The 26,186-nt window shown below is 45.6% G+C and overlaps 1 protein-coding gene across 5 annotated transcripts; it reads right to left on the reverse strand.

The window, feature by feature from the left end:
• Nucleotides 1-5,947: 5,947 nt before the first annotated feature.
• LOC103821393 (uncharacterized) lies at nt 5,948-19,391 on the reverse strand. 5 transcript variants are annotated; one of them, XM_018921088.3, is made up of 11 exons: nt 19,155-19,387; nt 17,908-18,078; nt 16,113-16,187; nt 13,724-13,810; nt 11,970-12,081; nt 11,194-11,338; nt 10,422-10,535; nt 9,679-9,823; nt 9,134-9,282; nt 8,511-8,650; nt 5,948-7,216 (listed from the first exon to the last, which is right to left on the reverse strand). In XM_018921088.3, the coding sequence occupies exons 5-11, from the start codon at nt 12,073-12,075 to the stop codon at nt 7,095-7,097; spliced, it is 921 nt and encodes a 306-aa protein (XP_018776633.1). In that variant the 5' UTR covers nt 12,076-12,081; nt 13,724-13,810; nt 16,113-16,187; nt 17,908-18,078; nt 19,155-19,387; the 3' UTR covers nt 5,948-7,094. The 5 variants fall into 5 exon arrangements, with proteins under 5 accessions (XP_018776633.1, XP_018776636.1, XP_050828707.1 ...); XM_018921091.3 differs by lacking the exon at nt 13,724-13,810 and having other exon boundaries at nt 19,155-19,391; XM_050972750.1 differs by lacking the exons at nt 16,113-16,187; nt 17,908-18,078; nt 19,155-19,387 and adding an exon at nt 14,769-15,026.
• Nucleotides 19,392-26,186: the final 6,795 nt, after the last annotated feature.

Consider the following 26,186-nt stretch of genomic DNA (forward strand, 5'->3'; position numbering starts at 1 on the left):
CAGCTGACTGCAGCAAGCTCTCTGCACCTGCCAGTGGATGCCTACGTGCAGCTTGCCCTCAGTATCCAAAGAGCAGATTAAAACTTGGCCGGGTTTTAGCTCAGGCTTTGTGGAATGATGCTTCGGGCACACACCCCAGGGCCTGGGCTGAAATTCCTGACTGCTTAAGGAGCGCCCATTTGTAACTCGTCGACATCTCTGCCGGGTTTATACCCTCGGGGGAAGCTCCAGGGACAGGTTTTCAGGCAGAGAAAGGGGTGTTGAGCAGGGCTAGCATCCCACACAGGAGCATGGGCACAACATCTGAGTGAGGTCACCAGGGCAGCTCAGCAGCACAAGGCCAGTATAATGGGCATTTTTGGGAAGGCTTTTTGCTTTGTTTCACATTCTCCCTGCCCAAGCTGATAACGTGCAACTGATACTGCACTCAAAAACCTGCTGCAGAGAGCCAAGAAATACACAAGCAGCCATGGCTGGCTCTGCAGGGTTTGGATTTGCTGCAAGATCAGGCAGCAGCTGCTGCCTGACATCAGTGTCCCCACTGCCACTGTAGGCTGGAGCAGCTCCAGCACTGGGGACACCTCAGTCTGGTAGCAGCTGTGTGACCAAATTTCCCAAAGGGCAGCAGGAATCCTCCCTGCCCTCAGTCTGGAATATGAGCAGGAGCACCATGATTCCCTCCTCCACACAGTGCCAGTGCTGGTAGAAAAGGAAAAAGGATCAGATGCTGCAGAAGTCCTGACCTCATTCCTACCCTGGTGCATATGTTTTGTAGTAATGCTGTGATAATTCTTAAATGCTTCCTTTACATTTTCCCAGCCAGGCACCAACATCACTGCCATCACCCCGTCTCCTTGTCTCTGCAGGAGTGTCCTCAAGGAACACCTTTGCATTTGGCTGAACAAGATGTTCTTGTCTCAGAAACCACAACAGTGTTTTTCCTGGTTTTCCATCCATCCCACTAAACCACCAGCTTTTCTTCCTGCTATTTTGAGTAGAATGCATTCCTCTGGCTAGTGTTATGTGGACAGTATGTCCGTCATCTCCTATCGTCTTTTGGTCAGGTGAACTCCAGGTTGGAGAGGTGGTGTTCCTGATGGAGTGATGATGCAGAAAGATACATAAATACAGTGTCCCAAAGCTTCTCCTTGGGTGGTGACTTCCCAAGGAGATGTCAGAAGCATCCAAACAGTTGTTTGCTGCATCAGGGTAGGAATGTGCCTGGCATGACTGGTGTGTAGGGTCTGTCCTGGGTATTAAGGAGACGTCAGACAAAAATGCCTCATGGAACACTTCCACCTGCTCCAGCAGTGATGGAGGACATGTGCAGCCCCATGACTTTGCCCTTGCTGCTGGTATCAGGCACACAGTGAATGTCTCCTCACGATTTCTGGTCTTCTCAAAGTTCATCTGTGATGAGCTTCTGTCTGATGGGACTTTTCTTACCAACTACTTTGCCACTCCTGGAGGGAACTTTCTTATGCCAAGAGTAGTAGGACTGGGCAGAAACATATTTACAGGGTGAAAGGCACCCTATAAACAAGGGCAAACAGAGAGGGTCTCCCAGCAGTCTCACAGTGGGCCCATTTTTGACCCGGACTACAGCCCAAAATAACAGCATGCAGTTTTGTCCATACCATTTTTAATGGGCTTAAGGTGAAGCACTGGGACAAGGAAACACAGATTCTGGCTCCCAGGCTGGTCTGCCACAGCTCTCAGATGTTTTTGATCAATCCCTGTGCTCCTCTCTCAGCCCTGAGACTATTTCACAGCAAAATATTCCTCCCTTCTGTTCCTGCAAAATAGGCATTGCCACCAGGGTAAGCAATGGCAACCACAGGCCCAAACACAATTTGTTTTTTTCTCTCTTCGATAAAAATATGTCATGGACCACTTACTCAAGCTAAATACTTCTCAGTAATGCCCAGTTTTTAAGCTTATGTTTTAACTAGAACAGTGTTGAGGCAGCCCAAGTTACCAGCTAATGTCACTGTCACTTCCAGCACTCCCTAATCGGCCCCACTGTGAGCAGGCAACAATAAATCTCTTCTTGATTGATTAAACATCACATTTTACCAGATTCTTGGCCAAAGGCCTTCAAGACCCTTGCTTCCCAAAGATGGGGGAGAAAACACAGCATCCTTGTGTGGCTATTCAAGGGCTTTGAGTCAAATTTTCCAGCAGGGAAGGCTTATGGTGCTATCACACAGCCAATGCATGTTCTGAGCAGTGCCCCAGCTCTGCTGGGAGCAGGGTCAGGCTCAGGGGCTGCTCCAGTGTTTTTTCCCACAAGTTCAGCCCATGCATGAGTCCTGCCCCTGCCCAAAAGACTTTTCTGAGATGCCTTTGACAGAGGGAGTGAGCTGATCTGCCAACACGGGGCTGTCCCAGCAGATAAAATAAATATTTAGCTGGAAAACATCTAACAGTTTTCAAAGAGCTCAGGATGGCCCAGCGTGTTTAGACTGTGTGCATAGCAAAGGGCACTGCTCTCTTTAATCATCCTCGGATGTATTCCACGCTTTTATCTGGAGTTCTTCACAGTCCCCCACAGAGAGGTTTGTCCTGTTCATCTCTGCATCACAGATAAGGAAATGGGGGCACAGCCAGTGAGGGCTGGGCTTGGGGTGCTGGGGGTGCCACGTTTGGAGCCTCCCTTCTTTGTGTTTCCTCTCTGAGGCTGGAGCTCCTTTGACAAGATGCCATGAGAAGTGTTTTCCTGTTTCTATGTTTTCTTGCTGGTGGTGGCCCTTGTGGCTGGTGCCACTTGTGCCCATATCTCAGCAGCAGTCCCTGTACACCCCTTGCCCCTGGATGCAGCCAGAAGGTGGGTTTGCAAAGTGGCTCTGAATTGCAGATGAAAAGCTATGTTCCTTTTGGTTCTGGTGCTTTGCATCGTGGAGTAACATCTCTTCTCTCTCAGCTTTATTTATTTATTACTCCATTTCACACATGTTTTAATATAAAGTAATTAGTCCTAAGGGTAGCATTTAGCCAAGAACAAATTAGGCTGTAACACAATGTCTCCCCTGCCTGGGTGCTCTGTTTTTTGGGAGCTCAGCAGGCGAGGCTTCTGCCTGTTCTCTGCCTGAGCTCTGTAACCAAGAGCATCACAAGGGGGTGCAGTGTTCTGGGATTGTGGGCAGGATGAGGCCCAGGGAATTCTGCTTGGAGCAAGCTGCTGCTGGTGGGAGGTGTCAAAGGGAAGCTCCCCCCATCCTAGCCTCCCATCAGCTCCCACCATGGCTGAAGAGGAGCCAGCTGAGTCTTAAGGCAAGAAATGAAGCATGGTTTTCTCTGGAAGCTGTGTGGGCTTTAATGAGAGCCTGACCCAGCGTCTTATAACCTCATTATTCCAAATAATTCCTTTTGAATTAACACATTTGCTTGCACAGTTCAAATGCTTATTTCCCTTGCCGCTCAATTTCTCCCATAAAACATTCTTTTGAATCAGATTTTCACAGAAACTTTTACTGAAAACAACAGCCTAGCAACCTCAGAAAAATCCAGCACAGCCAATATATCCCTATGGAAAAACTGTGATAAAGTGATGGGTCATTCTCAGATGGAGGCTGCCTGAGCAGCAGCTGGCCCCAGACTGGGGAAGGAGCATCCCCACGCATTCCCAGACATAGTGCTGAAGTTACACCCCTGTGTAACTGTATGAAACACCCTGTGGTATTTCATAGATCACCCTGCTTTTCCCTTTTTCCCTGTGTACCCACAGAGAGGGTACTCTGAAGAGGACGGGAAGTGTAAACCCAGATTTTGTATCAGAAAGCAAAGTATACCTTCATGTCCTGGGAACCTCATCACGCCTGGCTTTGCCAGCCCCATCCATCTTCCAGCCCTGTGTGTCTAGGGGACTTGGGTCACATCCCAGGCTGGGCTAAAAAGCACATGAACCTTTTCAGAACCACCTTTTCACAAACTAAATAAATTTTTCAGGCCTTGCCCTCTTAAGGCCACCAGTTTCCAAGAAATTTTAAATCCTGTAAAATTCACCCAAATCCCACAATCCCTCATGGAAACAAAGGCTGGACTGATTATTTTTTGCTAAAAGGTTGGCAGGCTTCCAGCTTCCTGAAATGCAGCTCTGCCGAAAGAAAAATCTTTTGTGGGCAAAATCATGTACTGGTGGTTTTGGAAAGATAAGTCAAAATAAGGAATTTCAGGAAAAACAAAAAAGCCTTTAAAAATAGTCTTGAAGCTATCTTTATCCCCAAGACTGGAAGAAGAAGGGTCACACTTATTTTTTATCTGCTTTCCCCCCTGCCCACTGAGAGAGAAAGGGGCAGGTAGTTTATTTTTAGCCTCCTGTTCCTGCTGCAGATGCAAGAAAAGCCATTTTTCCCAAAGCTGGCTGGAGCTTTGTGTGCTGGGACAACTGTGGGAACCTCTATCTGCCCCAGCTATGGGAAAATAGGGCTTGGAGAGGGTTTTGGGGACCAGAAAATTATTTGTGGGTGGCCAAATGAGGGTTGGGGTAGCTCAGCATTATCATTGCAGGGCAGTCATCAGGGCCTTTCTCACAGGGAGGTCTGCAAAGATTAAAAGGGTGCTGCTGCAGCACCTCATCAGAAAAGGGCCTTTGAGTCTCTCCTCCCAGCTGGTTTTGGAGCAGTGAGAGCAGGGGGAAGAGCAGCACCCAGCCCTGTGCCACCACATCAAGGTGCCCATGGGGAAAGGGCTCACATTCCTGAGCTGCTCCTCAGCTCTGGGGAGCATGGATGGGCAGGGAGGCATCTCATTCCCTGATTCCATTGCTCTTCCCAAACCCATCATAATCTCCTGGGAGTGCAAGGACCAGTGCTGCACAGAGACCTCAAGATGTGGGTGCACAGTAGCTTTAGAGAGGCAGGATGGTGGTGTAAGTTCTACCCCTTTCCTGTCGTTCCTGGTACATGATTTACCTCTGCTGCTGCCAGATGTGGAAATGTCTGGGTGAGAATGGCTGCTAATACCCCAAACTCTGTGCCCAAGTGGCAGGGGCCAGGTAAGAGGGTGTCACTTGCAAGGTGAAGCACAGCACCATTTGGAACACCCCTGCAATGACCTCTCTCCTCTCTCAGTCCCATAAGAGCTTTTTGCAATTCCCCAGTCTAGCTTCTCCTTTACCATCCTAAACAACTGTCCAGCCTGAAGCAACTCCTTAATTTTTAGTGACCACCTTATCCAGCCCGTGACATGTGGCTCCTGCAAGCTCCCTTCCTAGAGAAACACTCCCTCTGCTTCCCAGCTTTAATCTCCAGTGGGAGGACTTTGATTTTCTTGGCAGATTTTGTGCCTCTGTAGAGGCCAGTGGCAATAGGGGACAGTTCACCCTTGCCTGTGCTTTTTGAGCCCTTCAGAGGTTTGTGAGACAGGACTTCCCTTTGCAAAAGCCCTGTCAACTCTCTCCAGATAATTACTTGCATTCTTTGATACAGCTTCTGGTCATATGCCCAGCACAGAAATGAGGTACAGACACCAAGAAACCTGAAGGCATTTTTTAATGTCCTGTGGAAAGGCAGTGCAGCTGCCCCAGTCCAGGAGCTGTTTGCAGTACTCTTGCTGAGGAGGATGCAAAACCTTCCCATGCATTACCTGCTGCACAGCCTCACAGCAGCTTCTCACCTTGCCTGGACCCCTTAATCCCCATGCCAGTGGATTTAATACCCCTGTATTAAAGAAGGCAGCTTATGGAGAGGCTGCTGGGAATTTATTAGCTGGGCTCTTGGAAGGCAGAGCCAATAAAATAGAAACTTAATGAACAGCATGCTGGTCAAAGGAGTTTAAATCATACCTAGCAATCTACATCCTCCAGCTCTTCACCTCCAAGGCTGATCATCAGTGGAAGCAGCTACATCCATGAGATCCCAGCAAGGGACCAGAGTCACTCTGGAACCCTGGGCATGAGTGAGATGGGAGCCAGGACAGTTGCTTTAGATGATTTACAGAGCTAGTGTCAGAGTGGTAGAATTAGATTATTTATTTGAAAATTTTTAAAAAACACACCAGAATGATGAGAGGAATTGCATTACACTGCTTTTGGTTTTTTGTTAGATGTAAACAACAGCTCATGTTATTATAGAATTTAGCTGTGTTAATAATGCTACAGGATGCACTGAAAGCACCTTCCTGATGCAAAGACTTTCCAGACACCTGTGAAGCACCACCAACTCTCAATTAGGCACAGGAAGGAAAGGCAGTGGTCCAAAAACTCAGTTAATCCAGTTTTAGGCTTCCTAATCCCCACTCAGAAGTGGTGAAGCCACATGAGAAGGCACTGATCCAGGGTGAACTCGCTCTACCAGTTCAATTTTTCTTTTTTTTTTTTAAACAGGCTTCCTTTGAAGCATCAGGCTTCACCCTAGATCAGGTGCTTGCTCATCTGTACATCTAACCTCCTTCCAGAGTAGCCACAAACTCTCCCCCAGTGAGAGACATCCAGCCAGCCCAAGCTGTGCACAGCTCAGGGAAAGGCAATACATTTGTGTCAGAAATCTTCAGTCACTCCCCCCGATCCCATGAATATCAAACAGCAGAGCTGACACTGCAAAGGTAGATATCAAATTGTAGTATCTGCTCCTGTCATGCTGAAGAGAAGCAGAAAAGGAGCAGTGGCTGCCTGAAGGAGATCTGCTGACAGCACCAGGGCTTGAGGATGCTCAGCACCAGTGGCCAAGGGAATGACAGACCTCCCACTGCTTCCGTGGAACCCCAGGGACAGTTCACTTGGATCTGCGCTTCAAAGAAAGTGAGCTACCAAGGAAAAAACAACTGTGTGTGCAAGCCTGCTGGGTGCCTGTTGGCAGCCCTCCTTGCACTGGCAGGAGAAGAGTCACAGCGCAGGCATCACAAAGGTGCACAGGGCTGCTCAGGATCTTTTCCTGAACTTTTCCAGGGTAAAATCAAAGGAATTCAAGACAGGGTTGTGAGTAGCTGATCCGAGGGAATGTGGGAGCAAGACACATTTGCAGACACAAGACATCTGCATTTGGAATGGAGAATAGGAAAGACATTCACAGGAAATGGGTACAGGAAGGAAGGACCAGCACATGCCCAATTCTTTTTTCTCCCTTTCAAGTATCAGCCCAAAGTGCACAGAGGTCTCAGGCCACTGTGCCTGATGGACCTCGGGATTCTGATGCTTCCAGTGGTCTCTTCCAGTGTCTCCATGTGACTAGTCCCAGCCGAACAGCAAAGATCAAGCACGTCAGTGCCAGCAGAACAACTGGGGAAAAAACACAGAGGCATGTTAAAGCATAAAAAAACCCCAGTGCTTCTTGTCATACTTTAGCTCCCAGAACAGGGTATTCAGAGAAAGAGAAAAAAAACCACAATCGCCTGTACAGGATCCATTACCCCCAGAGTTGTATCTTAGAGTTTCACTGCTATACAGTGAAACTTGCTCAATGCTTCCAGGTCAAGGAATGTCTAAAAGGGGGGAGGCTTCCTGGACACAGGAGTTAAAATACATTACATTAACAAAATACTCCAAGAATAGTTGAACTATATAAAGAAACATGTACTAGTTTGGGAAAAGCACATTCTCGTCCTACCAGCCAAACACGTTGAACCACTAAGGATGAAATTTTGCTGTTAAGAAATGTAGGAACTGATCTGCCTGCCAGAGACCATGCACACCGCCACATTCCTGGTGGCCACAACCATCAGGAGATCTCCAACCTCCAGTGCTCCCATGGCTGTGGCAGGCAAGCTTTGCCAAGTCCTGCTGGGTGCTTGCAGACATGGCTGAGCTCCAGCTGCACTTAGAGCAAAGGGAACTGTACTGGAGCAGCTCCAGTGGTGGTTCCAGTCCAGAATTTTGCTTTGGCCACTGGAATGTGGCAGTGGGAAGGCTGAAGGGTGGGAACATGCTCCCTTCTGCTGACCCCGTGGTGGGAATGGGCATCTCAAACGTTTCAGCAAGATTCAGAGTTCACACAGCCTTTCATGCCAGCACAAAACTGCTCATAATGGTACAGCTTCTGCCAGACTATGATTGTACAGAATTTGGACAGCTTAAACCCTTTTACCATGGATGACTACACTCAACTCTGCTACAGTGGCTGGCAGCAACCAGATAATCCCAGGAAAACTTGTTAAGGCTAGCCTGGGCTCTGCATAGGAGAGGAGCATGTGAAGCCCTCCGTGGGTCAGGAGCTCATGCCCTGCTCCACTATGCCCAAAAATCCACAGCCTTCACCCCAGCCCTGCTTTTCCTTTCCTGTGCTATGTCAGATGGAGCTGCTGGAGAAGCCAAGTGGGTGATGGAGGACTGTAGGACAAACATATTGCACTGGGAAGTAAACTTGAGACAATACAAGCTTTGGGTTCAGCCCTGAGGCTCACGGGCAATGATTTCTGCTCTGCTCTTTCCTTAGCAAAACAAATACCTTCAAATATGTCCATAGTTCTGCTTTTAACAAATAATGCTTTTCAAGTGGCAAGTCTCTCTGCCCTCAAAACAGAGGAAGATGTGAAGTGTTTACAGGCCTTCTTTTACAGGAATTGGAAAGAGTCACCTATAAAAACATCGTTGGTCAGCGGGGATGAAAACGAGCCGCTCCTGCACGCGCTGCCAGTCAGAGCTGTTATCACCACTGGGTAGACTGTGAGGTTATAGCGGACATACTTGTCGAGAAAGTAGTTTTCTAGATAAAACCTGTGAAGAAAAAGAGTGACCAAAGTAAGAATTTTTTCTGTATTTTTTTTTCCATTCCCTAAGAAAAGAATTAGACAGAGAATGAGGGGTTCTGTGGGCCAGCTGGGACAAGAGTCCAAAATTTTTCATTTACTAATATTCAAGAAGTTCATAAATAATTTATTTAAGGTAACTTTAGGGAAAAATAAAGCCATATTTCATATGGTTTCTGCATCACACCTTCAGATGTAAACCTAAGGCAGGCTGGGCTCATGCAAGTCACAAAAACATGTTCCTGGCCCACAATACTTATTGGCATTGCTGAGGTCAGGGGATAAAAGTTCTGCCCAGACTCCCAGTTCATCTGCCATGAATTATAACAGAGGCCTTTGTACTCAGTGTTGGGAGAGGGACAAGTGATGAGTCAATTGGAACAGCTGGTTACCATTGGTGAGGGGTGGAAGGGGTTTCTGAGGCTCGGTGGGGACCCTTGGGGTTGCTTACCATATCACCAGGCTGAGAGCCAGGATGCTCAGGGAAGCAGTGGTTGCTTTCTCATTGGGCACGTTCCACTTGTAGATCAGCACGATGGCGAAGTTCAGCAGCGTGGCGATGCTGGTCCATGTCACGTACAGGGCCAGCCCGTTCTGCACCTGCCACGCAGCACAGCAAGAGGAGCAAGAGGACAAGAGTGACACACTCTGTCTTTGGTGACCCTTGGGCCCCAGTGCAGTTAAGCCAGACTCCTGGACCTAGCTGCAGGAAAAGTCCCTCAACACAGAGAAAAGGTGAAGCCTTGGAGTCCCAAGGGGCTCCGGAGATCCAGCTCAGCTATGTGTTACACTGGTGTTTCAGGAAGAACAGAGCCCACTCCCAGTTTGTGCCAAGATGCCTTTCCAGAAGGTTTGCTAGGAACTTTGTGCAGAGCAGAAATCTTTCCTTAGCTATGTTCTGCCACTGTATGTTTCATTCTTGATACCTCCAGCACTGCACAGAGGTTGTTTTTATTTACCATTTACCCACAGCACAGCTTCCCAAAAGCCACGTACCAGAACACGGATGAGCCAGAGCTCAGCTTTGTGTGCCTTCACAAACCACGAGGAATGGATGCTCAAGGCTCGGTGGGAAACAAAAAGGGAGACACATGTGGTAAGAGAGAGGACTGCCAGGAACACCAGAGCTGGAAGGAGGTATCTAGGACAAAGAACATGTACACACAATAGACATCACATTTTTCTCAGTGGTGTCACAATGCCCTAATTTGTAGCTTTAGTGTTTGGCTCTAAGTCGATCAGCCTTTAATAAAGGTAATCACTACACATAGCCCTCATTTTGACATACAAAATGTGTGTCAAAACAGCTGTTGCTGTTTTACTCTGTTAATCATGAAGTTGTTTTCCTGACTCCAAGTGATTTCTTCACCTCTTGACGGTGGTGCTCTCATAAGCCCTTAATGTGACCATCATTATGGAAGCAATCCAAGGCAAGGAGCTTAACTGCGTTAATAAAGAGAGGCATGGCTCCTGTCTTACCTGAGAAGGTTAAAATGTAGAACAACAGCTTTGAGGAGATCTTAGGCTTCAATGACCAATCTGTTTCATGGGCAAGATGACAACATAATGCAACCCCCCCAAACTTTTATGAAGGTTACATTTTGGTAAAGCCTGGCATAGAATTTTGCAGGTGTGATTAAGTGTTCACACACAAAGGAAAAAAAACATAGAGAAAAAAACAGTAGTAGGGCGATCCCATCAAGAGTGTTAAAAAGTATTTTTAACAGAAGACAACTTACTCTCGGTCCCACAGAAAGAGCCATCCAACATTGAGGCAATTATTCAGACACCATGCCACATAAAAAGGTGTTGGCAGCAAGTCTGGCTTTATGAAGACATATCCAAGTTCATTCCTGCCAGGAAAAAGTGGGTATGGAGGGAGGAAAACAATGCCTGCATTGACAAAACAAACCTTTCTGGCCTCATTTTCCTTACATTAGGAGGGACTTTAAATTGGAATTAAACATTTTGGCTTAAATCAGACTATTTCTCCTCTGTGTCCTCCTCTGATACCTGAAATATCTGTGGCTTTCCCTGTCAGGCAGTTATTGATCTCATAGCCCCAGGAAAAGTTTCCAGTCCAGTTCAACAAACCAAGAGACTCCTCAGTGCTTGTTGTTTGATCTCTAGCAGAAGGTAAACTCAAAGTATTAGCTCTGTGATCCATTAATTTTGCCCTGTGGATTCTCAGCCTCTAGCAGTGGGTAAGTGCAGGTACTGGGTAAATCTGTCAGATTCCCTGAATCACTGGAAATGAAGCCTCATAGAGGAGTTTACACAGTTTGATACCTGTCCACACTTTAGAGCAGTTCATGTACACCTGCAGCTTTGGATGCTGGGCATAAGAGATGCTCCAGCCACAGAGCTTCAACATGTCAAGTCAAGACAGATGGCAATGGGTTTGCTCTTGCTAGAAACCCCTGAAAAGAAGATAAGAGACTGAGCTACTCCAAAAGGGAATAGTCACTGTCCCTTCTCATTTATGCTGTAAAGAATTAACAGGGAAAATACCTTCGACAGATCCCTGACAAGGCGTAGAGGAGCCAGGCAAGCTGCCAGGCATAGATGACATTCCAGATGAGGAAAGTCCAGCCAGCTGGTGTGAAATCAGTGCTGTACTTGGCTGAGATGTTTCCAGGGGTTGTCCTGAACAGACCTGTGGAATTTTATTGCAGGCAAAAGTGTTATTGCATCCAGAGGATGGGGAAAAACTGCTGATTTTCCTTAACCTTCAATATTCCTCCCTGCCTCAGTGGGTTCAAGGATGATGAGAACACACTCTTGGTGCAAACCAGCCCCGTGCTGCAGTCGGTTTAGACATCCATTATGGGATCACTGTCCCTTATTGTGAACACTGTGCACCTACCCTCTTAGACAGAACCAGAAAAAGCAGCTGTCTGTGTAATGTAGAGGATGGCATGATGGCATTTCCTGGCAGATTCAGCCAGGCAGTGTCCAAATGCAGCACCACTATCGTCTACAAACCCACAGCAGCATCCTGAACATCTTCCACCAGGGATACAAGGGTGTGCAAAGACTGCCTTTCAACCACCATTAGATCCAGGTTCAGCCGGGACATTATTTGGATTTCAAGGAACTGGACAGGGTTCAGGCATTTGGCTATAAACCTGGAGAATGCACCAGCTATTTCAACCTTTCACAGAACAAGGTGTATTTGGAGAGCTGATGAGGCAGCAAACACATCTATCCCATCTAAGCCACCTTGCATCATTGCACAATATAAAGCATGAAACCCACCTCTGAATGAGGAAATTTGATTTCATTACCTTTGAAAGTACCAGTGGCATTCCCAGCATTCATTATCACCATGACCGTGAAAGTAGCCAGAGACAGAAACATCACCAAAATCTTCAACTTATGTAGAGCATCCATCTTACTCTGAAACACATTAGAGATATTGTTGGCTTATCCTAAAGGAAGCCTGGATTTGTTCCACATCCCAGAGACTGTTTTAGAAATAATATTGTAAATTCACAAATTTTAACTGCCAACTTCTATCTGTGGAGTTTTCATTAGAACTAAAATGGCCTTTGCAAAGGCTAGGACCATCTCCCTTTGACGAGATCTTGTGAGGTTGCAGAATGGAAATGGGAAGCTTTGGGAGAGCCACCTGCTCTGCCACCCTCCCATTGCAAGAGCAATAACTTAGGTTTGCCCAATGTCTTCACAAAGGCCCAAATAATTAGCCCACAAAATTAGCTTATCTGGCATCACTGTTTTACTAAAGCAAACAGACATACCAATTTTGCCCACTCTAGGAAGCAAACATGAAAATGTTGAAGTCTTCACTTAGCAGCCAGGTGCCTTTTAGTTTAACATAACTTCTCACATTTACCTCTTTATTCCTATAACTCTGACAAATTAACTTCCTTTCATGGTGGTATTACCTCCTCATCTACTGGCTGCAAATAAGCTTCAACTGCTTTAGCATGTCTCAAGAACTGCATAGACTATAAAATCCACATTCTACAATTTTTCAAAGTTAGTAAGTAGTGACTTGAGCTTTCCCAAGAGATTTACATTAGTCCAGCATTTATTCTATGCCAGAAAAGTTTAGTACCACCTCTAAGAGTAAGCACACACGCACCCAACTACAGGCAACAGCTTTATTTCTCCTCACAGCTCAGCACTTGAGCTGCTTTCTCTCTGCAGTGGCACTTCAATGCTTTCCAGGGTTGGCAGGAGCAACAACTGAGTTGTTTCACATTGCCCAGTTTTGAACAATGAATTCCAGTTCCCACTTCAGTGAATTGTTTTATAGTTCCAGGCTTTGTTCACAGAACGGGCTGCATCCAGACATGTCACAAGGAAGTGGGAAGGGAGGTTCTGTTTTCTGTGAATCTATACAAGTTTTTTCCCTTTTCAGTTTAACCTTAACAGAAAAAACACCCCTTTAAAATATAAAAATTAAAATCCTATGTGGAAGAATGCAGGATATGAAATCCCAACTAGATTCATGTCACTCAAATCACAGAACAACATGTTGTCTTCAACAGATACACTGGGTTAGCAAATTCTGAAAAGAAAAATCCACTATTGTACTATTGTGTTGTGCTGTTGTATTGTACTATTAGAGATATTGTTTCTGGCTCAGGAGATAACTGACAAGCAGATTTCCGAAAGCCATGAAAATGTAGAAGAAAAATATCACTTGTCAATGATCAAGGAAAGAATATAAGAACAGGACGTTTTCCTGCTCCAGTACACAAGACTAGCTCATCCTGTGACCTCCCTGTCAGGCCAAAACCCTGACCTCCCATAGTCCTGTAGTTGACTTCAGCCTCACAGTTCTTTTTCATTAGCAGATTTGGAAGAACCTTGATTGCACAGCTTCAGAGAAACCCGTGTTTGCTTACAGAAGTCTAGGAGGAAAGCGTTATTAAACAGGTCAATAGTTTCACTAGTGTCTCTCACCTCCTGCCTCCCTCTAACTTACTGCTTGCAATAAATGTCTGCAACACTTCCTGCCTGCAGTCTCCAGTCACAAACACCCATTAGAAGAATCAGAAATATTACTCACAGGAATCCACACAGGCTTTATGGCAGCGTTTTACAGCTGTGATTCAGCTACAGGCAGCGCTGGGAAGTCTCCACCTCCTAACCCTATCTAAAGAGATTTCATACAACTCTCAGCAGATTAATAATCACTTATTATTATTAAAAGAAAAATAAAAACTCAGAGAAGTTAGACATGCTTTCTGTCTCTGCTGCTGCAGCCTCCAATTGGCTAAAGCCTCCCAAAACCAAGCACTTATGCAAGAGAAATGTGATTACTTAACCAAAGCCTTTTATAACAGCCAGACATTTCGTATTACATTGCACGTTCCCAACTTGTTGGCAGACAGTAGCGAATGAGAGCATGCTCTGGGCTCTTGCCTGCTTTGTCCTTCCTCAACCCTGCCAGGAGGAGGGAAACTGAGCACTTAATGCAAAATACTGCCCTGCAAAATCTTAGTGCTCCTGAGTGGGAAATGCTGGCAGGGGGTGCTGGAGAAACAGACTGGATTTGGGGTTTGAGCAAGATGGAGATAAAAATGGTTTGAATTGGAACGGAGCTGAAAGATCAACAACGCCCCTGCCATGGGCAGGGACACCCCCCACTAGACCAGGTCACTCAAAGCCCTGTCCAGCCTGGCCTTAAACATTTCCAGAGATGAACACACAGATATAAAACACAGAACCACAAAAAAGTTTAGGTTGGAAATGAACTCTAAGATCCAGTCTGACCATAAACAACATAGATCTATAGTCTGGATCCTGTGAGCATCTTCAGATCTTCTTACACCCCCAGATGGAGATTGGGTCAGGAGTACATTTTTGTTCTTTGATATAGAAAAGGCTCCTGCCCAGCAGTGCAAGCCCACCCCACAGAAGCAGTGCAAGCCATGCAAACTGACCAGTCTCCACCTGCACCTCTCTCTGCTACAGAACCACAGTCTCACCACATCCACTCCTTTCATTTTATATTTCTGCTTGTTTCCTCTCAAATTTAAACTTTTATAGCCAATTTAAAATATCATTCAGCACCAAAATGTTGTTTACCTTGTGCAAGCCACAGTGCTTACCAAGCAGACCGTCTGGCTGGGAACTGCCCCATGTCAAATACAAAGGCAGTGAATTAACTAGCAACTATCTTCACCCTTTGGAAACAACATCATGGGACTGGGAATTAATCCAGCTGGAGCTTCCTCGGCCATTGAGATAGGGGTGGAAAGCCCATATGAACATGGATTTGCCAGCCGTGGGAAGTGCAGGGCATCCAGCCAGCACTGTTGCTGTCTGTTTATCCACGTAGGTGTGAGGTCCACCCTTTGGAGGCATTCAGAGGTCCACCCTTTGGAGGTATTCTGATGTGGAAACCAGTGGTTTAAGTATGAGTATTTCTTATTAGCCAGATAACATGTTGTGTTCTACACATGGATCAAAAACAAGAGCTGCTTGTGCATAGCATGTTCCTTGAAGAAGACAGAGGCCTGAGTTCACAGAATGGTGGCATTGGCATTTTTCTCTCCTATTTTCACTTTGTGAACCCCCCAGATATATACACAGTGACTCTGCCCATGTCCTAGAAACTGCCTTCAAGTCACAAATTTATAAGCACTTGTTGCAGCAAGCATGGGCTGAAGTACAAGCAGAACCATTACAAACACTGTATGGCCTTTCCTCCCAGCAGATTAAAATCTACAATGCACCTTTTTCCACATTGGAACATGTCTTATTTATAGCCCTCTTATACATATCTAGTGTGTTTAGGCATATATATGTCTTTACTCATCAGATGGTACAAATGACCTCACTATGATGTCAGACACTACATTTTCATCCAACAAATGGGTGGCCTAAAATTCTTCACTGAATAAAGGCCACTTTATCAAACATGTGCCTGTTTGGCACAGCTGGTCAGCCAGGTCCATGCTGACCTAAATCTAGGGAAAGTTCTGCATGCAGGAAACCCTGGACAAGTGGAAGAACCAAAATTCACCCACCTCCCCCCCCACACCTTGCTGTCCCATGCTCTTGCTGGTTATTCCAGAATGCATCTCTTGCTGCAGTGAGACAAGTGGAAGCAATACCCCCACAGTGACGGCCTTGTCCTCTGGCCACAATCTGTAATCCAGGCAGAAACTTAAAGCCCACATTCTGGGTTTCGGAAGATTTTGGGTTTTTTTCGGAATAAATCACAACACAGGCCTTGGATAAAATATTCAAAATTATTTTATCATGCAGCTCTACAAAAATCCCCTCAGGTACGTTCGTAAAATACAGAGCAATGTACTTAGTGCTTATAAAGTTATTAAAATTGAATGTCTCTTGCTTCACTAGGCTGCACAGCATTCCCAAAAGTGGGAATGCTCAGGACAGCTATAGCTTTAAGACACCAGAGTTAAATTCTTATGGAAAGGCCCTACCTTTCTATAGTGTATCTTCTCTGAGAGAACTTCTAGGCTTATTTCTTCCACATGGGTTTGAAAATCTTTGCTGGCCTGTTGAGGAAATAAAATTATATTGTCACAGGAGTGGCAAATGCAGTAATAGTAATTTCAGACAAGAAATGGCTGCTAATGTTGGGATGCACAAAGAGAAGCATGATAAAATCCGTATTTACGAGACAATGTGTCCTGAAATCCAGATAATGCCACTGAATGAAATCACTGGAACCAATTCCATGACACAGACAGTTGTTGATACTTTTCAAGACAAGTTGCTTTGAATCAAATATAAGCTGGTATTCACCTGGCTCATGATAGAGAAAAACAGTTTCCAACTAACAGTTATTTTACCATCAGGGCAGTTTTCCACTGATAAACAGAGGAAAATTCAGGCTCTTCCTGTATTACCAAAAATCTTTAAAGGGTCTATCTTTAGACTCTTTAGATCCCTCAATTGTTTTAAGAGAAGAAGAAAATAAATATGAAAAAAGCTGTTTTTCAAAAAGGAGAGATCTCCCATGCCCATCCCTCCCCATGCACACTCTCTGCAGCACCAAGAGGTGCTCCACCAGCGGCTCAGACACCAGCACACACACCAGAGCAGGGCTGGTTGCACTGGGACCAGAGCTCCACTGTCACTTCCCCATGCACTGGAAAGCTATGTAAGCATTTACAAGGTGATGAGCTAGCATGAGCAGACTTTGTGCTGGTATTAATGCCCTGCTGACAAGAGGAAGATCCTATATTTTAAAAAAACCCCTCAACATGAATCCTCCTGCTAGTAGCTGAAGAAAAACATTATGAGCACAGACAGTTTGAGTCCCAGAACAGAAAGTGGAAGCCAATTGCTTTCCACCTAGAGATGCCCCTGTGGAGGCCCTGTCCTCAAAATAAACTCATTTTGCACTGTGCAGGAACTGAGAAAAGTTCATCTGTGGGCAGCTCACCCACCTAATGGCACACACTGCCATCAGCAGGAAACTCCAGAAAGCAAAGCCCCAGAAACACCTCCCCAGCAAGGCAGGAGCTCAGATATTATGATCTGTCTGCCAGAGCCTTCTGTCCCCACCACCAGCAATGATGGATTTAAGTCCTAAAGCTATTCTGCGCACTCAGTGCTCCAGTTTAATCTTTGCAGCCACTTACTTTAAATCCAGGGCTTTCCCAATGTGCTGGGCAAACTGGCCCCTATGAGTCAGTGACCTCTTTGGAAATCATTTTCAGGCCAAGTTCAGCAAGTGTTGACAACCAAATATACTAATCTTCTAACAACAGCTCAAGCATCCTAATCCTGCAGTGGGTTAATCTGGGTGCCCTCAATGCCAGGGATTTGCTTTTCCTTGCTGCTAGAAGGGATGGGATTTGGCTCTGCACATGAGGATAGGCACACAGAGAAGAGGATCTGTATTAGCAATCCCTTTTGGGTATTTTAAGAAGGAAAATCATCTGCTTTTTATTGTTGGAGAGCAGAACAGATCCACCCTTTGGCAGCAGGGAAATATCCCTTCATTTGAGGGAGCAAGAAGAGTAAGGAACTTGCTACACTTGTATTTTTAACTTGACTTTAAAGTGCCATGTTTAAAATCATTGCCTGATCTCCAAATCTTTTCATTGAACTCTAGATTAAGGACATTATTGCAAACATTTATGTAACTCAAACTAAGCCCTGCCAACTCTTGTGAGAGAAAGAGGGTAAAAGACAATGCACTTTTTTTCTCTAAACGGAACTTCTAAGAAGTAATAACAAATATTATCCCCAGATGTTCTCACTTACTGGTTAAGGACTGGTGAGTTTGCTTTCTTCAAAGACAGCCCAAGAGTCTGCCTGCAGCAGTGTCCAGTGTCTGCCAGACAGCATCCACAGCATCAGACCGGGAGCACGGCAGCAGGAAGGCACAAGGAGCCAGAAACTCACCTGCACAACCCACCCCTTCAAACAGGATGGCTGTGAAGAGATGAGGAAAACAGCAGAGCTGAGCAGCAGTGAAAAAAGACACATTTATATGGCTGGAAATCTTCAATTTATAAACTTCTTAATTGCACAAAGGTTATTTTATTCAATCCCATGGTGTTACTGTTGCTCACAGGACACTCCCATGTCCTCCTCCACCACTGAATGACAAAACCAAGAGCATTCATTCAGCACTGTTTGCTCAGTGTCACTTCTCTGTCCTTATTGATTTTAAGAACACAGACACAATATTCTCCTGAATACCTCATCACTATCACCCGGGAATGCTTCCCAAGCATTTAATTGATTCTGTCCCCACAATTCCACGAGGAAAGCAAAAGCCAGCCCTTTGCATTGACAGCAGTAGAGCTGTCTCTGAGCCCTCACTGGGTACAAGTGCAGAGCTCACATGGCCACCAGCATGGCCTGGAACAAAGACAGATAGGAAGGGAGGAAAGGCACCTGGACTGTGGTCAGAGCACAAGTTTTTCCTACTTCTGTGGGAGCAGAGAGCTGCCTTCATTTATAGCTGCAGCATCCAGGTCAGCCAGAACCTCTCATGCAGAAAGCTTGCTTGAGAGGTAACTCGGGTGGCCTGATTTTCTTTGTGGTGCTTTTTTTGTGGCACTTTATATGCCTCAGTGCAGTAGTGTCACCTATAATTGGCAGCACTCAATGCACCTCTCAAGCTGAGCATTTAGAAAATGAGAAACATTTGGATGGCAGCAGCTTTCCTACTAGAGGGCAGCATGAAAATTAAACAGATGACTTGCACTCACAGCAGCTAAGTGCCTGACTTTAGTAGGACTACTCCTTTAACATAGCAACTTTGCAATCTAATTATCTAGGTATTTTTTCAAGGCAACTGGGGTTTATATTAAATGTATATGGACATATATCATGCCCTACATGAACTATTAGCAGAACTAGAATATTTAGTTTCATTACTGAGGGAAATATGTGGAACAAGACTCTTTGCAAGACCTTAGAGGTAGGGAAAGTGATTTTTCATTAAAAAGATTCCAATAAGTTGGTCCTACCCACTCCCATTCTCCCATCAACATACTCACATGCACAGGACTGTATGCATCAGTCTGCTCAGGATCAGCCAAGTACAGCAGGAAGCACATAGGATAACACCACCACTCCACTGCATCTCTGGGATGGGCTCGTCTTCATTTTTCTCTGCACCTTTTATACCTTTCAGCAGTGGATATGATGATCTTGTGTCTCACCTTTCAAGAGTTTCAGGTAAAACTGAGTCTTTTGCTACCCTTATCTAGGTATTTCACAGTTTTTCTGCTGTGGGTCATCATCTTGTCACCTTATCTCTAAGGCTCCAGTTTGGCTTTTGTCCTCTAGTTATTTATTTGCATGAAACACATGGTGTGGTTCTGCAGCAATTAATACATGCCCCTCCTTTAACCCTTCATCTGCTGTTTTTCTGGTGTCTTCAGGCAGGCATTTCCATTCACACCAGTATTGGTATTTCTGCTACAAAACCTCCACATCAAGCATGTCTTAACCACATGAGATCCTGGCACAATTTGGAAGCTGTCACCTTCCTGTGAACCAGGACAGGGAACAACTTTGGCAGCAAATTAGACAGCTTCTGGCTGACCATACAGAAATGCAGAGGTTGAAAATGTCTGTGTGTTGCGGCAAATTTTAGGCAGCGGTCCCTTTAAGTAATTCTCTTGTTTATATGTTACCACACAAGTTTCATTCACCCTCCTTCCCACATCCTTATCCTTGCTTCTCCATCTGCTCATCTGCCTCATTCTCAGTATTCCATACAATTGCTCCCATCCCCTTTCCCTTAGAGGAAATACCACTTCCAAAGGCTGGTTTCTGCCAATGTCTACCCTCTCCTCTCCCACAAGAATGTGCAAAAGTATTTTCAGACCGATAACTCAACAGAATCATTTGGCTACTTCCAGAAGGCAAAAAAAGCACGCCCTTTACTCCATGTTCATCTTCCAGACAAATTTCCAGGCTGCCTTTCAGTACATGGAAGTGTTCAAATAATGAAAAAAATAATATTTCAGACAGAAATTTAAGACAAAACATCAGTTGCCTTCTAAACTTAGTCAAAACCATTGAGACCTCTTGTACTGTAACATTGCAGAAACTAACCAAGCCTGAAGCAAGAACGAAACAATGGAAAATTGCAGCAACAAGGGAAAACTGCAGCCAAAGTGAGAGTTATGGAGAAGTCAGAAGAGAAAAAAGGGAGCTCTAGCAGGAAGAATAAGGAAGCCATAACTGCAAAAAATGGTGTAAGTTTTGCCTTCAGTAAATGCAAATGTTACTGAGGATATCCATGCACACCCATACATCCAGATCCTCGTTTTGCAGCCTCCGCAGAGTCATGCAGTAGGTGTTTTTATTCCTTCAAGCTGGAGACCAAGTATGTCCATGGAAAGCCAGCTGAACCCAAGGGACATCTCAAGAAGGTGAAATGCAGTTTCTCACAGAAGCCTTTTTCAACACACAAAAGCTCCCAGGCCCTGCCACCTACCACTGGAGGCCTGCCTGCTCCTGCAAATGCAGATGAGGACCTACCCCCAGTGTACCCCAATGCAGCTGGTGGTTTGGGCTACCTGTGTTTTGGACCTGAGCTGCCCTATTTTGTCCTTTGCCTTTTTCTTTGGAGGGACTAGAATCCTTTTCTTGGGCAATGTAGAATATTAGAATTGTTTAGGCTGGAAAAGACCTCTAAGATCATTGAGTCCAAATGTTAAACCAGCACTAAACATGTTTCCAAGTGCCACATCTACACATCTTTTAAATACATCCAGGGATGGTGACTCCACCACTTCTCTGGGCAGGCTATGCCAGGGCTGGGTAATATTTTCAGTGAAGAAATGTTTCCTAATCCAATCTAAATCTCAGAATACCAGAAGCATCCAGAAAGGTCAGAAGCATGATCAGCCCCCTCTTTCAAAAACTATCAGCAGAAGATTGATGAGGAGTGAGCTCCCACAAGAGTCAGAAAAACCCAGTAAGAGTCCAGACCCTGTGCACATTGGAGAGGTTCCTCTTAACACATTTTCCTTATGTTGTCCTAGCCCAAACACCCTTCAAAGTTATCATGGTGCTACTTTTTGCAATTCAGTCATCAAAGCAGTGTCCACCCTTCCTCCTTTCCTCCTTCCTACTAATTAATTTTTAAGCAAAACTTATGGTGTTAGCAATTTTGATCTGGTTATTCTGTTGAGGCTTGCCTCCAGTCAGAATCCACAAAGCCTCAGTAGTGCCATCACTGTGAGCTTGCTGTCATGCCCAGGAAGCCAGCTGAACTATCAGCTCTCTTGATAATAGGACAACAGCCTTTTCTCCTGCATTACAGGTTTCAGATGTGTGAAAGTGCCATCAGCACAGGGCTTTGGCAGACTCACAGACCAAGGTGCCTTACTGGCACGTAAAGTGGCCCATGCAAGACACAGAGGACTGGCCAGTCAGTCCCCACCCCTTTCGCATCAGCTTTAGAAGCTCAGACACAAGTTGAGGCATATCCTGACTCATTTTGTTTGAAAGTTTGTAGAAGTGACAGAGTCAGGTCCTACAGATAAATACAGGATCATTCTCACCAAGTGTATTTTTTTTTAAAGACTCTGGTTATGACTGCAAAAGAGGTTACGTACAGGCTACATAATCTGCCTGTGGGCCCTGCAAAGCTCCTATGCTAAAACACCAGCAGACTTAAGACCCACTTAGAAAAACTCACCTGCTGCAAATCAAGGAGAATCAGGGCTTGTGCCAATTGCTTAAAAACTTGCTCTGACCACAGATACTTCCATACAGAACTCACCAACAATGTGAGAAGCAGAATTCAGGAATTTCACTTTCAAAACTTAGGAGATACACACTGAAAAGAGCAAACTCAAATAGCAAAGGTTTGGGGTTTTTCTTTGGGCTTTTTTCCACCAACAAAAAACCATCCACACCTTAGATGCAAGCTGTTTTTTCTTGAGTGGGTTTGAACCACAACAACCCCAGTGTTATCCTTCCTAACATGTTCATTCTTTGTGTCAAGTGTAGATCAAACCTACCTGTTACAGTAGTAAATCAGAGTAATAACAACAGGATCCATCACTCACTATGATGAAAGGACTGTCATGGCTGGATCACACTATATCAGTGAAGGCCATAAATCTCCTCATATTTTACTCCCCACGAAAAGAGCACTTTCCCAGTCAGAGAAGGCTGCTGAGCCAGAGAGGTGCTCTCAAGGCATGTGAGTGTTCTGCAGGAACACATCTGTCACTTGGCAGTGCTTACCCAAGAGGAGAGCCCTGGTGATACAGTGCAGAAGTGAAAGCTTTTGTCTGCAACATGCCATACTACAGAAAGTGAAATTGTCTGAAAGAAGAGAATTTCAGCTTTAGTGGGGGAAGAGGCATAATGATCCCTTCAAAAAACTCCAAATATTAAAAACCATTATGCTGTACTCACACCCTAAGTACATCATACTGAAGAAGATCCACTTCCAAGGGCTGCTACACATGTCAGAAAAATCTTTTATACATCAACTTCTACATGCAACATATAAGGAAATAAATATGTAAAACCAAACAAAACCCCTCAAAGTCCCAGTAGCCTCCCCTACCTGACCATGAGCAGGAGGCTTTCCAGAGATGCCAGCAGGACCTCTGCAGGTATGGATGGTTTACTCAGACCATTGGATGCACAGCAGCAGAACAGTCCTGTTCAATTATATTTCGGCCCTCCCAGCCATCAATGAGAATCAGATTTATGCCCAGAAGTTCACTGGTCTCTTAAAAGAAAAGCTTGGAAATGAGCTCAGACCATTTCAGAAGGATGACTGCAAAGCCAAGGCCTCCCAACGAGACTATCTGGGGATCTTTGTGTCTTGGATAAGGTAGAAGTTGATTGCTCAAAACTGCTCATTCATGGCTGTCACAGACAGCAGAATTTCACCATCATTCAACACAGTGATTTTTAGAGAAACCATTTCATTCACAGCACCTACTAAAGGAAAACTTGTGAGACCATCCTGAGAACCATAGAGAGAAGAGGACTATATATATATATATATATATATATATATCAGGGACCAGCATTGTCACACGAAGGGGGACAAGGAGACCCAGCGCAGGCTGTGCTCTCACCCACAGCACAGTCCCTGAGCAAAGCTGGGGGCTGGAAGAAGCTTCCATCAACAGCCCCAGAAACAGCAAAGGGGTGGCCCAAGCCCAGGGGTCACCTGGGGGTGCAGTCATTGAAGGGGGCTGCAGAGAATCCATAAGACATCCCCTCAAGAGCCCATCCTGACAGTAAAACCAGAGACCAACCCACCTAGGAGGCAGCCCAGGGCTGGCCTCAAATAAAGCTGCTGGGTAGAGGGTTGGGTGGAGGCCCCCACTGAGGCTGCTCAGAGCACTTGGGACCCTCTGGGTGCTTTGGGAGTTTGTTGGAGGTTTCTCACTGGAACCTCAAAGCTGCAGCATGTCCCTCCCAGCCAGGAAGCTGGAGGAGCAGCAGGAAGGTGTCTCCATGAGAAGAATGGCAGCTGGGAGGTTTATTCCCATTGCATGCAGCAGCAGCATGCAGAGCTCTGCCTGCTGTGTGAACGAGGGTGACCGACCACCACAGGCCTTTGTTCTTTGCTTTGGTCTGGCTGTCGGGACTGTCAGGGATTATAAACATCAGCACTGCAGATTTTGGTGTTGGTGCCAAAAAGCAGAGCAGCCATAAGCTGTGCCTCCTCTTCCTTTCCTATTTAAAGTGTTTCAGCTCAAAACTAAAAAGATGTCAGGGGTTTTTTGAATCACTGCCATACAAACTTTGATGGAAAAAGCAAAATCATGGACTTAAATGCTCCTTTTTGAGGGCCATCTAAACTTGATGCTTGATGGAAGACCTCATTTATCCCTCACTAGTTGTGAAGACTTTTGTCTCTCATTTCACTTTTTTTCCTTTCACCCACATCCATTCTCATCACTTCTTTTGGCACCGGCATCCCCTTTCCCGGCCCCACATAACAAGTCCCTCCCTTACATAACTGGACTTTTCACAGGGTCTCAGGGCAACCTCTCCCCAAGAAAACAAGAAGGACATTCACTGAAAAGGACTGAAAAGGTCAACTTTGTCTCTTTGTTTCCAGGCTTGGGATGTGACCACACAACAGTTCATCTCTAGGGTAGTTAACAGGGAAAATGCCAGCAGGTGGCATTCCAGAATAGCTTCTGGAATCAGTGATGACAGCAAAACCTGAGCTACAACCTGGGCTCCTCTTACAGCTGTTGACATCTGCACAGTGGAAGGGGATGCAGGAGAGCTGCAGCAGCATCTCTACCCACAGCCCCTTCAGTGATGGCTGCTGCTGCTCCTCTCTCCCTCCCTCCTCTTTGCCTTCAGTCTTCAGGTCGTTTCTCACAAATAAGCACTTTAATTACATCTGTTTTGAAATTTCTCCTTGGAAGAAAGTATCTGGGTGATGGATCAGGCTGCCACCCAAACACTGAGTCAGAGTCTCCACTTCTCTCTTCAAGCATTTGAGTATCTTTAAGTGCCATCTGACCTGAAAGCCCTGAATATAAAATCATACTGGAGAACCTTCAATAGAAGATACATATATGTACATGCATGCATCTGCATGTAGCATCCAGTGGACACTTTGACTCAGTCTAGTGAAGACAGCAAGTTTTCAAAGGTTTCTTTGCTTGCCCTTAAGCTTTAGTGGGATAAAAATAACATTGTCCTGCAGGAAGTTGAGCAAATGCTAAATAGGTCTTCTGATTGTGGCTGGAGGTAAGAGCCATGATTCCCATTTACAGGTTTCCCTCTGCCATCAAAGTCACCCCTTGCCACAGTTGTAGCTACTTCCACTCTCAGCCAAAGTAGGCATTGCCCAGGCTGTGAGCAGCAAGACACCTGCTGGCTGTGCTAATGCCTGTCATTTCAGCCTGGAGTGGAAATACCTTCTTGTCTTAAAAGCCTCACTGCTGCAATGTAATAAGTCATGAGTAAAAGCCAGAAAAAAACTTGTTCTGAGCATTTTAACTCGATTTGCCTCCTGGAGTTGGGTAAATGGCTGCAGACACACGCTAGTGCGCTCAGGAAGCCACAGCGAGTGGAATCTGAAAGCTTTAGGTTACATTTTGACCCAAACAAGAAAGTGATCTCAATTGTGTAGCAATGAATTCTCCTCATTTGCTTCTATCACAACCATAGGAAAAGAAAAACCTAAGACAAACAGGTGGATAAACCTCCAGAGAGCCTGTGGAGATGCCGTGAGCACCTTGACTTCCAGAGCTGTTATGACAGCTGGAAGTGCCTAAGGAAGACACAGCACCCAGGCCGTGCAGGCACTGAGGAGGAAGAGTTTGAATATTCCTGCCCCAAAGTCAGCAAGAGGGGTGAAAGAGAGATCCTTTCCTCTGCTTTGGCACTGTTTATTCAGAACAGAACACTTTAAAGCTATCCTTCTCCGTCATCAGCCTTTTGGGAAAACAAAAGCTAAATGCTGGCTTTGAGGGATCAGTGCCTGGCTTATCTCATCTCTACACCTCCTAGAACAGCCTCTTCTTCCAGGAGCGTGGCTCGGTTTTCTGGAACAAGGAGTCTCCCAGTGCATGGCTCAGTGGCCACAGGTCCTGTCTGAGCCTGCATGAACATTCCTGCCATTGGAACAAAAGCGACAGGGGTTGGAAACCAAGAACCCTCAGTGGATGGTACAGGGTGTGTACCATTGGGGCTGCATCCCAAACCACTGACATGGATAAAGCCAGGAGTCTCTGGTTAGCACAGCTGGAGTGGTGGAGCACCAGAGAGCAGCCAGGTGGGCGATGCCTCAGTAGGTAACTCTTTCCCACAAGTAAACTTTAGGATTGTTGGGAGGACAACACTATGACAATCAAACTGGAATCTCACACATACAGCATGCAGGTCCCTCATGCCAGGCTGTGTTCACCAAATGCCAGACCACAGGCAATAGGTGCATCCAGAGACGCTTCAGCTGGGCTTGGGACTGTCTGTGGTCTTGGCTTTTACCCAGTGGTATCTTGCCTTGCTTATCTCACTGTGGTGTGTACCTGACAGAGGTGGCACTGGTATTCAGGTGCCAGAGGAAGTCA

This window comes from Serinus canaria, chromosome 3, assembly GCF_022539315.1.
Source record: "Serinus canaria isolate serCan28SL12 chromosome 3, serCan2020, whole genome shotgun sequence".
Taxonomy (NCBI): Eukaryota; Metazoa; Chordata; class Aves; order Passeriformes; family Fringillidae; genus Serinus; species Serinus canaria.

Excerpts from the sequence above, each read along its gene's own strand:
- LOC103821393 (XM_018921091.3), bottom strand. The coding sequence starts at position 12,075 with ATGGATGCTCTACATAAGTTGAAGATTTTGGTGATGTTTCTGTCTCTG. Across the intron at positions 10,536-11,193 it reads TTGTCAGGGATCTGTCGAAG|GAATGAACTTGGATATGTCT; the intron begins GTATTTTCCCTG and ends TTTTCCTGGCAG. Across the intron at positions 7,217-8,510 it reads GACCAACGATGTTTTTATAG|TTGTTCTGCTGGCACTGACG; the intron begins GTGACTCTTTCC and ends TTTTTTCCCCAG.